This window comes from Pomacea canaliculata, linkage group LG3 (genome assembly GCF_003073045.1).
Source record: "Pomacea canaliculata isolate SZHN2017 linkage group LG3, ASM307304v1, whole genome shotgun sequence".
In the NCBI taxonomy this organism is placed as follows: Eukaryota; Metazoa; Mollusca; class Gastropoda; order Architaenioglossa; family Ampullariidae; genus Pomacea; species Pomacea canaliculata.
In genome coordinates this window covers 28,092,078-28,108,765 of record NC_037592.1, presented here as the reverse complement: position 1 = coordinate 28,108,765, position 16,688 = coordinate 28,092,078, and the positions used below count along the sequence as shown (strand labels likewise).

At 43.6% G+C, this 16,688-nt stretch overlaps 1 protein-coding gene across 1 annotated transcript in view; it reads right to left on the bottom strand.

The window, feature by feature from the left end:
* Window positions 1-16,688, bottom strand: part of LOC112558951 (arachidonate 5-lipoxygenase-like) — a 28,914-nt gene that overhangs the window by 10,171 nt on the left and 2,055 nt on the right. The window contains 5 exon segments of the mRNA XM_025229721.1: window positions 220-317; window positions 858-986; window positions 1,873-1,917; window positions 15,063-15,395; window positions 15,397-15,612. Of these exon segments, the coding sequence (XP_025085506.1) occupies window positions 220-317; window positions 858-986; window positions 1,873-1,917; window positions 15,063-15,395; window positions 15,397-15,564 (773 nt within the window). The 5' untranslated portion in view covers window positions 15,565-15,612.

Below are 16,688 nucleotides of genomic sequence, written 5' to 3'. Positions count from 1 at the left end.
ACACTGAAGCAAAACAAGCATTCTATACAACTTTTTTGATGTCCCACCAACGAAAAAAAAAAAACCATATTAAATAAACCTACATGATGGAAAGTGCATGTTACATCAACATCTTCTGCAAGCAGACAGGGATAAAAATTCAAGAGAGAAAGAGAGAGAAAAGAGACGACTATACCAGCCAACCTCATTTAAAGGAAAATAAACCTTGATTTTACTCACTTTTCTGGAATTTTTGTACAAAGCTGGATCAAGGAATGGTTAAGGCTATTTAGTCTTTGGAGTCCAAAGAAGAGATCATTGCTCCACCTGTCTGCTCCCTTAACACAAATCACACAAGTTCTAAAAAATCAGCTTACTTTATTTTTGCTATATTTTACATTTTGTGAAAAAAGTCAACTGCTTTAATTTGTTCAGTGGAAATATAGGGAACATAACACATGTAATCAATGCATAAAATGCCCTTTATATTATTAAATTATTAGGTCTGCCTGCGGGTGAATGAAGTAAGCGATAAATATGCAGATGCACAGTACTGTGTATGTTCATTTTAACTAAAAAGATTCCTCCTGTCCCCAAAATAAATGTTAATTTATCTGGATTTCTCAACCAGTATTCCCTCGATTTTATTCATGGACAATGGCTCTTATAGAGGCTGCCAGTTATGAGTTATACTGTCCCAAATTTGTGATTTTCCTTCTGAAGAAAGCTTCCTCAATTTAATCTGATCCTTATCTGATGCATAACAAAAACGTATTTTGAAAATTGTAAAAGACATCGATTGCATGACTGGCGAAGCTCTGTTTAACAAGAAAGTCAAAAGAAAACACTGCATGAAAGAAAAGTTAGCAACATACAGCTGATGGCAGGTTGAAGACATGGTCTGTGTAGACATTCCGCAGGTCTTTGAGACTTTCCCAGTTACCAGACGTCAACATGACAATCTTGCTTGTGGCAATCAACTGTATCTTTGTCTTCACTATGTCCCACTGTATAGATGTGAGATCAGTTAGAGAACAAAATTAAAATAAAAACCTCTCTTCTCTCCTCATCCCTAATTATGATTACAGGATTTATTTTTACAAGCAATTTGGAAGGTAGTCTTTAAAATGCTTAATTGCATGAACAATCATGTAACAGGCAAATACTTATGTTCTATTGCTATCTGTGTATTTGTATGCTGTCACCTATGAGAACTATAGACTTCTATGGTGTGGTAGAGGTGAATGCATTAAGGTGTAATTTCTCTTTAAAACGATTTCTTTTTCAAACAAGAAATCATTTCCTCAAATCTAAATGAATAATTATCTTCCATTCTTCTGACACACATTGTGATGCATGGGAAAGGGCAGACCTGCAATATAGGTACCTACTTAATTTATGGTACCTGCTCTCTCATTAGCTGTAGCCTTGGGAATCTAGGCAAATCCATTAATATTCTGCCCCTTATCCTATGGTCTCTGAGTTGCACTAGCACATGCAAACACACCAGAACTCACACACTTGAATGTGTGTGCACACACACACACGCACTTAGGCAGGCATGCACACGTGCACATACACACTTGCACATACAAGTGACTAGCGTGAGCAAGAGCACTCAAAATATGCAATGTTATCATGGGTTTTTATTTTTTTGCACCATGTCCCAAGCTACCCTATAGCTTGCATGACAAGCAGGTCAACACAGAGCAAATATTGTATCCATTCAGATAGCACCCTTTTCCAGCACCAAACTGTTTAAACAAGTTAGTGAATAGTGGGAATAAATGCTGAATAATGTGAATAAATGGTGGTAGCAACACTGAAAAAGGCATGGCTGTGTCAAACTACTAAATACTAAGAAACACAAACTACCAGCAGTCAGTTGCTTACCTTATATTCATTGGAGAACTGTTCATCTGGAGGCATGCTTTTTACCTGTGACACAGAACCCAGGGAAATTATGGTAAAGGAATTTTGTATAAGATGTTAAAGACTGATATCTGACCCAATATTGAAAAGGCAGCTTTGATTTTCAAACAGAAATTCATAAACAGATAATCTACTTTCCTTCATAAAATAGTTTGTCGAACATTGATATTATTTATCTGGGAAGGGAATTCGGCTTAAATGTATAGATATGCTTGATTTTTATATGCTTCCAGCTTTCCAACATTTACAACTTGAGTTCATGCACCAGCTTGCAAGGACATTAAAGGTTTGAACTACTTGCACAAGAAAAGGTTGTATATGTACACAAAAAAGGTTTGGAACTAAAAAGAGTAATCTGAATATGAAAGAAACACAGTCAATTTGTAAAAGATGTTCTCTTTAGGAAGCCCTTAAGCACTGATCATGCAGAGTTATACCAGTTTTTGCAGTTGAACTAGTTAAGTCGCACTGTTGAATGACAACAATTAAACTTCATATATAATACATATAAAGCGTAATAATATGGAAACCTAGCACAGCACTAATGCCACATCTGGTTGGCACAAAAATAGTGTCGGGAGCAACATGTTCTGGGCCTGTCCAGTGACGTTATCGCCCTCGTCCTCGTAGGATAGAAAGAAGCAAAACGAATGTGTGTGTACGCGATGACCGTCGATCGTTAGCTGCTGAAGAAAGATAGCTGGACTGTGACAAGCTCGGACTTGTTCCCCTTCACGGTTGACTGCCCGGTTCTCTTTTCAGGTCAAACCTGAGACTTTATTTGAAGCAAAACCGCATTTACCTCGATCAGACAATATATCCACTATTGCCGAAACTTAAGGCTTAAAAAAAAAACTACCCCGGCCTTCATCGCACAATTGTCATCACTATCGTCACATCCTCGAGCTTTATCAGGGCGGTCCGGTGGTTGTAGAGCCAGTCACCATTACAGTGGGGGTTGGATGTCCTGGGTTCAACTTCTCGTCTCGGGCAAGATGTTTTTTTCTCTGCATGTGGCATCTGTTTACAGGGCTAGCTGCCTTTCCGTGATATAGCCTTAGTTGCTGGTTCGGCGTAAAACAAATTCGCTCCCCCACTCCCAGCTGTGTACCACCAGGGACACCATAGTCCATACACTAAAAAGTCCTGCTACTACGTGAAATCATGACCTGACCTCCCGTATCATTGGTGTAGATGCTCAATGCCGTCACTTCCATCAATAGCGCGGATTGTTTGCAGAGGAGGTGGACAGATTAAAGAGGGAATTGGAACTGGGGGATGTTTTGTGCTCTATCTCTGGAGACTGTCTGTGGCGCGAACTGAAGCCCGGCACTCCATCTCCTTTGTCATGCTTGATGGTTTACACACCTGCAGTCAAGCTCAGAAAAGTATCCATGTCGATAAACTTTACCGCAGGCCTGCGCATGCACAGTTAGGAATATTTCCTGGTTAGCTTGTGAGCGTGCTGCACCAATAATAATGGTCACAATTTCGAATATGCACAATAAACCTTTCTTTTTGTTTGGGTGTATGATGCACGAGTACGTGCGAGGTGGGGAGGACATTAGTTTGTCTTTTCAAAAAATGCAACGAAGCATGGACGTGTAAAGGTGGATGCTGTCTGTCTGCCAAGACCAACGCTTATTCTTGCGAAGTGATCCACTGTTAGTCTCGGCGAGCCTAAACAAAAATGTGAATAAACCGGAAGCTATGTAGTCTAATGCCTTGTTTTAGCAGTTAACTGGAAAAAATCGTCTGCCAGCAGTCCAGGGATATTAGTTCGTGAACGGAGAGTGGGGAGGGTGTGTGTAGGCGCGGCAGATTTTATGTTTGGGGTGTGTCCGTGTGTGAATAAGTATTTGTGAATAGTGTCTCCGAAAAATCTTCGAATTTACTCTAATTCTACGATTTTAGGGTTAGTTGCCAAATGGTATATTGTGTGTGTGCACTCCAGGCCTCACGAGAGAAAGAGGGGGGCTGCTGTACCTGGGCCCACGGCTGTAAAGAGGAGCTAACCTCCTGCGATTTATGTCGTATATTTTTATTTACGGATGTTTATGAGACAACATCAGAGGATTAGAGTCGGTGATGTCGAGTTTCAAGACAGCAATATGTTATTGCCAGGCCCGACAGAAGGGGTGGGGACTGAGTGGAAAAGGTGCATTGTCCCTGTGAAGGTGTAAGCAGCGCCCACACGTTCTTGTCACGCTGGATGCACTTGTTATGGCGCTGGACACCGATGACTGAGGGCGCACGTGACAGCCAGGTCTATCTGCAACTAGGGTGGTCTGCACACTAGAAATGGGGCTTAGGTGTAAAGATAGGGGATAGGAAAGTGTGGGACTGATGTGTGAGCAAGTTTGTCAACACCAGCGCACAGAGAAAGAGTGTTGAGGTGTATTAATAAAGTTTGCCTTTTTATAGACGATAATAATCATACTGCTCCACTCGTGAGGTTACTGAGAATAGTTCACAGCCATAGTGGCAGGCCGCTCACTTACCCTAAAACAACATTTTAAAGCCAAGACGACGGTTTTTGCGAGTATAATAACCACTTGTGCCATGTAGTCGAGTCTAACAGCTACACGTATGGTAGCTTCTACTTATACAGGATGCTGTTGACCTGGCTTCGCAACCCTTTTGTTGTTGTATATTGTTTTTCTCTCTCTCTCTCTCACCTTTTCCACGTATTTGCTTCCCGTTCACTCTTTGTTTTCCGTGTGTTTAGAAGTGTGACGAATGGGGCCTTGAAAAAGGAACAAGGAAATTTTGTCAAATGATTGTCACGAAGAAAATCTCTGAAAATAATTAGGCACAAGTAGAGAAATGATCGAGGCAAAAAAAAAAAATTCTTTCCTTGAAATCATTCCTTTTGTTTTCTTGTAATGAAGAAAAAGGTACACACTTCGAAATTTATTTTTCACAACATATAAAGCCAGTTATACCACTCGGCTCTTTTGATTTTTCCGTTTGTCTTGGCCGATGACAGAATATCAGCCATACATGTAGTAATGTTGACTATATGTTGTGCACATTTACCTTCTTGTTCAGTTCACTGTGGATACTGACTTCAGCTTACCATCATCATCTATCTCTTAACTGATATCACATGCCGAACCACCCGTGGGGCTGACCTGCTGGTATCTGTCGTCAGGGGACCGGGTGAGACAGAGGCGGCCAAGATATGCCAGCTGCACCGTTCTTGGACATCAGTGAACATCTCTTGGAGTGGTTGGTCCATTCCTTGATGTTCGCCATGCAGTTCTTCCGCTATCTCGGTTTCGCGCTGGAAGTCTTTGACAGGGTATCGTGCCCTACCCCACCTTTCCATTTTACTGTGGTGAGGTGTCTCCTGTGGCCCCACCAGTCTGGCGACTCATCTAAAGAGGTGAACTCGACTAATAGCTATACATAAGGCTGTCATTAATATCTAGAAGGAAGCGCGAATAAGGTTCTCAAACTCCCAAAAGTGCAGAGATGCAACGTTTTTTCTTCCTCACCCGGCGATCTTTCTCTCTCTCACAGATGGTGAGCAAAAGAATGAGGACTGTCATGGCTGACACGGATGCCATATTATGTTGGTGCTATGTTAGCGCATAGCACTGCAGTCTCTCAAAGACCGATAATCATCGCCCGTTCCGCAACCGACAAGCCCAAGCACAAGTTATCCCTCCTGACATGCCTCACCCACCGCATCCATTGAACCACCGTTGCGCAACAATGAACTGCACTCACGAAAATGTCCAACTAAGGTTCGTCCCAACAGCAATCACTATCCCTGAAAATTTTGTGGATTGGCACCAAAGCGAAATTCTCTCAGGAAAAGGAGCTGAGTGCACGACATTTGACAATTAGAATGCAGCAAAATAAAATAATAAAAAAAAAATGAATGAATGAAGGGAATGAAAAATAACATATCTAGGCAAGCGTATCTGTACGCGTGTGTGAAAGAAGAAGCGTGAGCGACTGGTAGGGTAACGTTTTCCACACTCGTCATTCTGTAACGTCACCAATCCTAGTAAGTATAATGTTAGTGTGCATTGTTTTACATGTCGAATACATTTAATAGAATTATGAAACGAGACTTTCATTTTCACACTTGAGTTGCATTCTGCCCAATTCCGTCCCGATTCTTTTCTGTCAACGGTACACCCACCCCCGCCTTTTAAATCTTCAATAGGCAGGACTTCGTATCCCGCCGGCATCAAATCATACTCGGGGAAGCGGGTACCCAAGGGGTTCGAACACTGTGATACAGGCGTGTCAGTTCGATAGCGGAGTGACGCAGCGAATTCTTTTCCGCCTCACCCTTCCCAGACGACTCAGCTGATGGGAATGGTTACTGACCCCATACTGTGATGAGTGGAGGTACGGGCATCGCCCTCACATAACAAAAACTACGAACGAAAAAGGTTAGGGGACGACCTTTACCTTTTACCTACATTCGTCTTCAAGCGCGCTGTTTTCTTTGTTGTTTTTTTATCATTAGGCTACATTCTCTCCTACACTGTCATTGTTTACGACAAGTCTCTCTTACACTCTCAAAGTTGTTGGACCACTAGGGTCCGTGGCTCAGGTGGTCTACAGTCGTCATATGTCATAAGTTGTTTACGGTCTCTCCTACACTGTCGATGTTTACAGTACAGTCTCTCCTACACTGTCATTGTTGAGGCGCAGAGAGAGCGGGACATGGTCAAGTCTGTTTATCGTGAAATTTTATGGATTCTTGTTTGTATAGACGGGAGATACAAAGCCCTCGAGCAGCCCGGCCCCGGAACACCATTACTTCGTCTCCTAAGTTCGGCCTCGTAGGTCGAGTGCACGCCCTCCTCCCTTTGACTTTACCCTCCCTCCGACTTCCTGTCCCCGGCTTTTGTCTCTCTGGGTGACTGTGTAGCAACAAGGCATTAGAAGAGGATATAGGTTAGTGGTGTTGTGCTCTTTGTCTGTGTGTGTGTGTGCGCGCGCGAGTACGTACGTGCGTGTATGGGTTGGAGGGTCGGCATGCGTGCCAGCCACTAAACATCCTGTTACATTATTTAACGACACTAAAAACAACCTAGGGTAGTCGCGAAAGACAACTTTTCCAAGAATAAGAGACTTTAATGAAATATAAACTTAATAATGGCATCGGATGATCTGTTTAATTTCTCCACGCGAGTATGAGTTTTAACGGTTCAACGATACTAATTGAAACTTGACAATTAGATTGTTATTTGATACCGGAAGCATTAAAAACCACAACAGTGCTGTGAGTTGCCCAGACATTTAAAACATTACATTCACTTAGTCGTAAAAATATCAGTTATCTACCTATTAGAGCCCTGACCTATTAAAAAAAAAAATTCGGCTTTGTTGCTCCATGCCCCTACTGCACACACTATGACTGATACCCTATACCCCCGCAATGGCTTCTAGCCGCTCACCCATACACCCATGCATTTGCATTCTTAACACCCGTCGCTCCCACCTTTTGCGGTAGTAAAGAGTTAAAGAACTAGTGGTGTGCAATGTTTTTCCCCAAAGAGTGGGTAAAGTTCAGAGCAAGATCCTATTTCGCAAAATCTGGAGAAACAACCTTTTTGTTCTCGACTGACGTCTACAAGCATCACCATGAACACGGTCAACAACACTGTCACGACCATGCTTGGGTATGTCTACTGTGTCAAGCCTCAGCCACTGGGACAGCTGGGACTGTGTGTTAATCACGAGCACTTGGGTGCCAACATCAAGACCTGGACCTCTTTCTGATCATGGTCTTTATAGGCGTGTATCTCCAGAACAGAAGGGATTATCAGCCGGATTTAGAGAGAGGTATCTTCGGCTAAGCTTTATCACGGTTAGACCAAAAATTGCAACCCCACTAGACCTTTAAACTGAAGCGAGCACAAAACTCCTGTTCTCAATCACAGTAGGGAACACCAGGAAAGGTCGGGTGATGCGAGCCACTTAGGATGAGGTTTGCAACTTTCCCCACCTTGGTGTACAAGTACAACATTCAGTTCCGTAGTCGTAGGAAATCTGAATTTCTGGGGAATCATTTATAGTAACGGTAGAGGATGCTGTCGAACTAAGAGGAAGAAGGATATAGACAGAACTGTAAATATTTACACATCAGTATCACACGCTTTCACCCTCACATCTCTTGTGTCTGCGCAGCATTGTTGAACGAACATTGTTGGTCACTGAATGACACATCCTCAAACGGGTTGAAGTAAAAAAAGGATGAGTAACTAACTGCCACAATCTACAGGAACGAACAGTTTCAAATCACTCCTATGAAGCCCAGCGTAATATTTTTAGCAATTTTCACGTGCTAAATTCGAACCGGAGCGGTTGGTTTATCTCCAACCACTTCATGAAATAAAGCCAGACGTTTTCCCTCCATGACGAATTTCCAAATACTTTCCAAACACTTAACACGGCTTCTCTTGTAAAAAGTGAGCCTTCATCCCTGCGACAACCCACTGGAATACTCCCCAAAAGTGACTTTAAAAGAAAAATCGTCGATGTACTCCCACCCCCAATCCCCAGCGCATGCGCGTAAACAGCCTACAGGCCACCCGTCCGTGTGCATGTGAATGGGTTGTGCTCGTGACCTTAAAGGGAGATGGTATGACTAACACTTTGTCAATTCTGTCGTGAGGGACTAAGCACGTAGGATGGACGGCGGTTTGGTAATTAAGCTATTACCTCTTGCTAATTACCCGCTAGATTACTCCGCCATCCACGCCGACCACAAGGTGTATGCCAATACACAGCATTGAATTGTTTATTAGCAATTAGAGTAAATTAGCTTCGAACCTCCAGCGTACGTCCCTGGTAAGCAACTTAACACATTTTAGTGCGAAGAATACTAATTATTGACAACAAGCGAGAACTATATTTACAACAAATCACATACCTCAAAAGAATGACATGTTTGGCTAGTTATCTAAGGGTGTTCCGCTAGTGTCTTTTCCAACTGCTAATCCAAATAACCTGTGAGTCACTATACCTGTTCATGAATTCATACCCCACCCAGCATCATGAGTCCTCTGTTGATGACAGGGTGGTGCGATGACTGATGATCTCGCTTGTCACGTGTCAATGGTTTCATACCCGCATACCCTTCTCTATCTGCAGTACCAGCTCTACCCATTGTTCTTACCTGACACCTCCCGCCCTGGCCATCTTACTATCTGGACGATGAAGACATCACACTCTCCAGCAACTGTTTTCAGTATTCACAATCAATTCACACAACTGATAGTATCGTGGTGGGTTTAAAACTCGCAATCTCACAGAGAGGTAACAGCACCCAGTTTCACAATGTCATGGAAACTTCAAAGACGGGTGGGAAGGGTTTTTTACCCTTCTTCCCTGCGAAACTTTTCAAAGAATTTTGTTTGTTACGCCTTATCACGACAATTCACCTGCCACATGTTTTTAGGTCCTAGCCTCGTGACCTTGCGCTGCTACAGACAGGTGAGAGGTTATTTATCAAGCAAATGTAAAAGGCTAATAGGAGAATGTAGACATACGAGAGGCAGTTACACAATTACGACACCTCTGACCATCCCACGTGCTTAGTCCCTCAGGCTCAAGACAAAATTGACAAAGTGTTAGGCTTTCTTAACACGGGGAAAGAAATATACCCACTGGGTACCAAATGAGATATAAGAGTGAAACGAAGATGAAATTGTCCATTTCCTGAATTCTCCAACAACGTTGTTCTGTGAGAATATGTCTATTCCAGTTGGAAAGCCTGTATAATTTTTTTTAAAGATACCACAGAAAGAATTTATGAAGTATTTCGCTAATAGTTCTGTAAGGACATGTTCTCGGGCAAAATTATGCGCGTGGGTATATTTTTATGCGTCTCCTTCATGGCACGATAATAGGTGAAGTATATAAAACAAATTCTAGGAATTAAATAGCTGTATCAGGTGGAATGACAATTATGTATGACTAAGTATGTGTCAGAACAGGATACTTTACACACGACAAACTAACTAAAGCACCCCCTCCTTAGTTTTTTTCTAATGACACCATTCCGCATTCCACACTCGCGGCAAATAAGACACTCTAAATCCCAGGGTGGCAGCTTTAATTTTTGTAGGCCTCTTACCCTTCGGAATATATATTTTCTCTACATATCGCTTAAAGTTTCACATAAGACATATTTTATAGAGAGCCATCTGCGGTAAACAAATCCTCAGGACGCAGATGACTCCTCCCCTGTAATATTTTGTGGTAGTCATTAATCTTTATCTAACTGCACCTACGTTCTTGTCTTTTCGGTGTCCTTCTACCTTCATTCAAGCAGAGTGCCCTCAATGTCTGACAAATTTGTACAGATACCACCATGAACGGAGCTTACAGCGCAGTGTAGGTGGTACAACACTTAACAACACATCATCAAACCAATGTTACTCTAATGCAAACTACCTCTGAGCTAATGACTAGTGCATGCTGAACCGGATAACAGCTACAAATAAACAGTACGTGAGATGGAGGCAAACGTGGTTACGGGTGAGAGAACAAAGAGACCGGCTGACTAGCCGGAGGGGCCAAGCGAGGTTAGGCGAAGCTACTCTCCGATGATCACGGGGTCGATTCCCTAGCTGAGCAACAAACCAGAGACCTGAGGCGTGAAGCACAAGCTCCTGACATGTCTCATCCTGCCTCCTCCATCTCCACTGTGCCTCACCCAATCCAACCATGCGCGAGCCCACCCACATATGTACGCACTTGAAGTTAAGAAGTGAAAAGAAAATAAAGAAAATGAAATTAGAAAAAAAATGAGGAAAGAAAAAAAAAAAAAAACAGAAACAGAGAGAAATGGGTAAAGAAATGAGAACGAGTGGAAAGAAAGGAAAATAATTAAGAGAAATAATGCTACAAACGAGCAAAGTAGAAAGAGAGATAACGAGAGAAAAGCAAAACATGAAAACAAGAACGAAAGAAAATAAGAAAAAAATAAAAAAAATAAAATAAAAGAGGGAAAGAAAGAAAGAGAAAATACAGAAAGGGAAGAAAGAGAAAGAAGAAAAATGTGACAAATATAAAAGAGGAAGAAAAAAAAAGACAAAATGTCACGAAGGTAAAAGAGGAGGTAGATGTATGCAAACGATCGCCTCACTTAATTGTACTCCACCCTCTTTCCGGTTGTAATCGTCCCACTCCACCCCACCTACCCCCAATGCACCCAACCACTCTCCAGCGGAGGTACAACAGGAACTAGACATTAGCTACGGGAATGCAAATGCCATCAAGCCTTTGGCTACAGATATTTTAGGCACCAGACGAACACAATGACATTCAGTCTGCAAGCGGCTGTAAATCACATAGGCGAATACAGGGACAACCCATTAAAATGTGACAAAATCTGACCGTTTTGCATCCTCCAACACCAACACCACCGCAACCCACCACCACTCTATCGTTGTTTGTGGTCCCCTGGCAGTCTGGACAGGTTTATTATTCGAGATGAGTTACTTCACTTCTGTCGATCATAACCACCCTTTACTTTTCAACCTTTGTGATGCAGCCTCGACATGTTGCCTAAGCAACGCCTGTAGACAGTCTTTCGAGATGCGCATGCTGCCGTCTGTCAGGTACATATTTTCCATGCGGTTTAAAGCACCAAGATTATACTGATAAAACTTATTTATATTGTATCTGTATTAGTTTGCATTTAAATCATCATAAATTAGTGACGGGGAACTCACCTGTACATATACTCATGCACGTTCGCGCGCGCGCACGCACACCCACATACACGCACGCGTGTGCATCCAAACACAAGTTCCCGCGTACAATGGCATGTGTACAAACTTATTTATTTTGTTTTTGAGGCCCACAAACGCATGGCCGGAAACGTGAGAGGTCTCTGATTTCATTCATGGAAATCTGCTCTACTTCCTTCTCCTGTTTAGCGCTCACAACCGATGGCCCTGGTGTCTGTCCGTCTGCGTGGTGTCAAGTGGCAGGAAGTCACACCAGATCGCATATCGTCCCGCTTTTCAATTTTCGTAGCAGCCAAAACTAGACCAGCAGCCGTGTACCTCGATACCCTACGACCACCAGAGAATGCCTCTACCACCTTTTGCATGAGTAAAAACATGCTTACGTCCAACTCTCTGACTTCGGGTTTCCAAAAGAAGCGGTTTATTTTGTGCCGAATTATGGAGGTTTTGACAGAAGTTCGTTTTGTATCATATTACCAGGTGATGTAACAATCATGCTTGATGGTATGGGTTGGTTGGTGAGGGCAGAGAGAAATCCAAAAGTGTTCCACGAGGAGGAAAAATAAATATAATACAGCGGTCAATGCGGTTTTAGTGTCAGACATATGGACGAACTAATGACCAAGTGCCATGCGGAAACTTTATATAGGTCATGGAAAGCTATCACAGCTGAGGTTTAGACTGAAATTGTTGAAACACTCACAGCCAGAAGTGTGTACAAGTTTTTAAAGAGGTTTAAGTGGCTAGAGCGAGCCAAACGTGAAGAGAAGAGCGCCAGTGATGGCAGCTGCGGTCAGTGGATGAGAACAACCTTTCTGGCAGATGGACCGTCACGACGTTTGGGAGACAGAGAGAAACATCCGAGGGCTTGTCACACCTGGCCGAGGGACTCCAGCTGGTGCTATGGAGACTCCAAGCACTACACGATCAGAACTTGGGCTAGCTGTGAGAGAAAGAAGTTCAAGGCCTGCAGGAGCCGTTATTCTCAGAGAAAAAAAGAGAAAGTGCGTGTATCGCATCGTTCGGAGGCTGTAGGTGGCACTGTCCATCACGGCGCGTACCATTGTGTACTATACGACTGTGGTCGGTTGAACAAGAAGCCATATTCATCCCTGGAGTAGGACAGCGCTCGGTATCCGTGTCGCCGGGGTACAAGTGGTAACTCTTTGACGTGGTTGGAGGACTGAGTGGGGAATTGGCGACGGGTAGTCGGATGGGGACTACGAGTTACCAGCGTGCCGCGAGTGTCGGCTTCAGACCTGGTACTCGCCTCACAGCTTGGAGAAACAGAAAGAATTCGCAACACGAGAGTAGTGGTAACATCTTTCAGAGCAAAACTGATGTTTGTATGCATTTGAGAGTAGGTTATAGCAGGAGTTAACAGCACTGTAGCATTGTAAGTACGAACTGAATGAATAGAGCTGGGACCTCTTTTAGATGGGCCACCTTGTTATGTATTTTACCCTGGGATACAGTTCAGAAAGAAATGACGTGCTTCTGAGGCAGAGATCCGAACCCTCGACGTTTGATTGTGTCGTAGGTGACAGTCGCTTGAGTCACCTGATTAGGTTTTAAACTATCAGCGTTGGCCTCCACCCCTGACTCATTTCTCTACTCACCCACCCCACCCACAAAAAAATTATTCTACGACTAAGTAAATTGCAAGTCATAAAAAAGAGCGGCAGTGGGACAGATCCCAGGGACGGAAATTCTAAATTAGGTAAATGGCTGCTCACTGAAGGCGAACACCAAGGTCCCCTTTAACTTTTCAGAAACTTTTCACCAGAAACTCTTCTAGCCAAGGACCATCTACGTTTAAGCTTTTGCAGCCAAAGAGTGTCAGGAAAAAACTTGTAAGTGCATCTGTACGTGATTCGAGCCTGTTTAATTGCATGTATACCAATACTTAATGACACTTGTCCGTGGTCGACACAGCACTATGAAGTCAGTGAATGTATGGCCTTTATAACCCTTGTTGATCCCGTCAAATCAATAAAAGCCGACAACCCATCTCCACAAAAAAAAAAAAAAAAAAAAATGCTGTAAATTTATGTATATTTTTCTCTCGTACTTCTCTTTATTTTTAACAACATTGTATGGAGCAATGGTTGAACTTAGCTAGCCTCCCCTTCTGTCAATGCGTTTCAACAGTGACTATTAAAGTCTTAAAAACTGTCGTTGGTAAAAGTGGCCAACAAGTCCTCAAGCGTGGCGATGCACTTCTGGAAACAATGATCCTACTGATACTCCACGTGTCCCCAATACGAGAGAGGAGCACAGACTTCCTATCCCCGTGCTCCCCAACTTCCCCAACTTCCTGTCCATTTCGACTCCGAATGACGCTTGAGTTAGTCACGAACGCACACGGCAGACATCAGCCAGACAGACTATCGACACTAAGCGTGCAGTGTGCGCATGCGTGTCGGTGTTTGCGCGTGCACCATACCGACTGGAATTAAGTCTAAGGTAAAAAAAAAAAAAAAAATCAAAACAAAGAATGAACGATCTTTATTTTTTTTTTTTTAAAGGAGGAACCGGAATGTCCAAGATTGTGCAATGAGTTCTTTGAATTAGCGATAGAAGCGAACTCAAACCTTTGTTTCAAGCCTGTTTCCGCTAGGGGTCGGAGCTACCTGTCAGGGTTGATATACAGCGACAACTCAATGTTCGAAAGCGTTTGTGAACAATTTTCCAGAGACTGGAAAGCTCTTGCAAATTTTGTTCTCCATCTTACAAGGAGAATCCGTCACTAACCCTAACGCATACTCTCGGCTTCCCGTCACTGCATTAATCACCAACAAACAACAACAACAAACGCCAGCAACAGCTAAATTCCGGAACGACGCACGACAGTGGCTGTCAGCTTCCGGGAGCAGGAAGAGCTCGTGCTCAACGTTTGACTTCAGGAGAAAACAGACGAAGTCACGATGAGTGCGAGAACATGCGAGAAACTAGTATGTACGCGAAAGTGTGTGTGAGAGAGTATGTGCAAAGAGAATTTTAGAAAGAGTTCGAGCGCGAGAGAGAAAGAAAGCAAAAGATCAAGTTAAAAAAAGGGAGTAATAAGCAGGATTTGAGAAGGTGTGTGAGAAAGCAAGAGAGAAAGAGTGTTTGGGGGAAAGCGAGAGTCAAGAGGGAAAATAAAAAGAAGGGAAGAAAAGGGGGCAGGAGTTAAGGTCAAATTGGGGCTTTATGCTAAACCAACATCTAAGGTTATGATATATCATGGCAAAGCATCCTTCTGTCCAAACATGAGATCGAAACCCAGGACAGCAGTCCTCGCTGTATTGGTGTCAGGTGTGAACCGTTGCGCTACCTGAGGGAAAAAAAGAACGGGGAAGTTGGAGTCCAACAGAAGAGAGCAAGAGAAAGACAAAGACAAGGCTGGCAACAATATCAACCACAACGACTGTCTCTTACCTGCGCTGGCATTCCGGGAGCTTTTTGCGCGAAGACGTATGTCTTTCTTTTCTCCTCAAGCTCCATGCGGCGCTGATCCGCGTACTCGTCAAACTGCGGCAGCGAGGTGTCCAGGTGCTTGATGATGTAATGCCAGCCGGGTCGGATCCAGCGGAAGACCGGGAAGACGAACAAGTCGTTGGTCTTGCGGTTCTCTACGATGACTTTGTCCACGTACCAGTCGCTGCCCAGGCCGGAGTCGTCTCGCCAGAACTCGATGCGGGCGATCTTGCCCAGGCGCTCGACGCTGTGCAGCTGCTTGCTGGGCACGCGGAACTGGTCCATCTTGCCACGCGTCAAAGTCGTTGCGGAAGAAGTTGTCCAGTGTGATTTTCTCGGAGCTGTGGTTGTTGGCGTCGTGCAGGATGATGCGCACGTTGGCGTCGGTGCCGGCATTGCGGCGGTCACCAGTGCGCACGTAGATGACGAACTCGGAGCTCGGGCCGGTGATGCAGTTTCCCATTGCCTCCTATATTCCCTCGCCGTCCTCACACGCCCATGAAACGCTCGGCTGTGAAAACCCAGGGCATGGTAAACAAGTTAATTAGTCACCATCTCTCTCTCTCGCACACACACACGCCAGCACACAGATCCAAAGAATCTCACCCATATCTCAGAGAATTCGGTGATCACACTTTATATGCTTTTGCCTTTAGTGTCATCCCTACTATCGATAAAGCTTTGTAACCTTTAAAAATAAAATCGCTGAGAGAGATCGGACCTCCTTTTTCACCCACTCACTCACGGAAACACGGAGCTCACGTTCTGACTGTAACTTTGTCAAAATAAATCCTTTCAGTATTCAGTACTATTTAGCATCATACTACCTTATGCACACTTTATATACACACGCACGCGCGCACACACACATACACAGGCTCTTACACATAAAACTGGGGGGAGAAAGATACAGAATTATAGATTCTGGTTGCAGCCGTGGGTTTTATCTCCATTTTTACTGTCGTCAAAAATCGCTTTGTCCTCTTTCTCCCTCCCCATACCTCCCCCCTCTCTATCAGAATGTTTGGACCAGAAGTCTGAATAATAAAAAAAATATCGTATCCCTCTGTCTTTCGCTTCATTTTGTAAATTGTATGTTCTGTAACTCCTGTAACGTGCAAGTCTTTAGATTCTTTTCCTCCTCCTATCACGGATAGATGACGACAGACGATGAATGAAGACACTTGCATGTTTACAGACCTCTGGCATAAAAGATGAATTTCTCTTACATGAAAGGCTCGGGGCTGTTTGAATCCACATTTTTAAGCGATATCAACCAGCGGCTTTCAATTAACGGCACAAACATTTGTTTTTACCACCTCCACCCACCAACCCACCCACTCAAACTCTCCAACTTTACGGCAGGCAATTCACTCAAGTATGAAAAGGCGTGGGTGATTTTATCTGTTAACAAACTGACAAAGTCAGTGGCTGATGGAGCGGAAATATCGGATGTGTTACACAGGTCGGTCTGACAATCGATAGCTTCCTGCCTTCAAGCATCAAAGAGACAAGATGCAATGAACTGAAAGCAAGTAAGCAGACGACCCAGAAGTGTCACACAAGGCCACAAAGCCAGGAAAGACA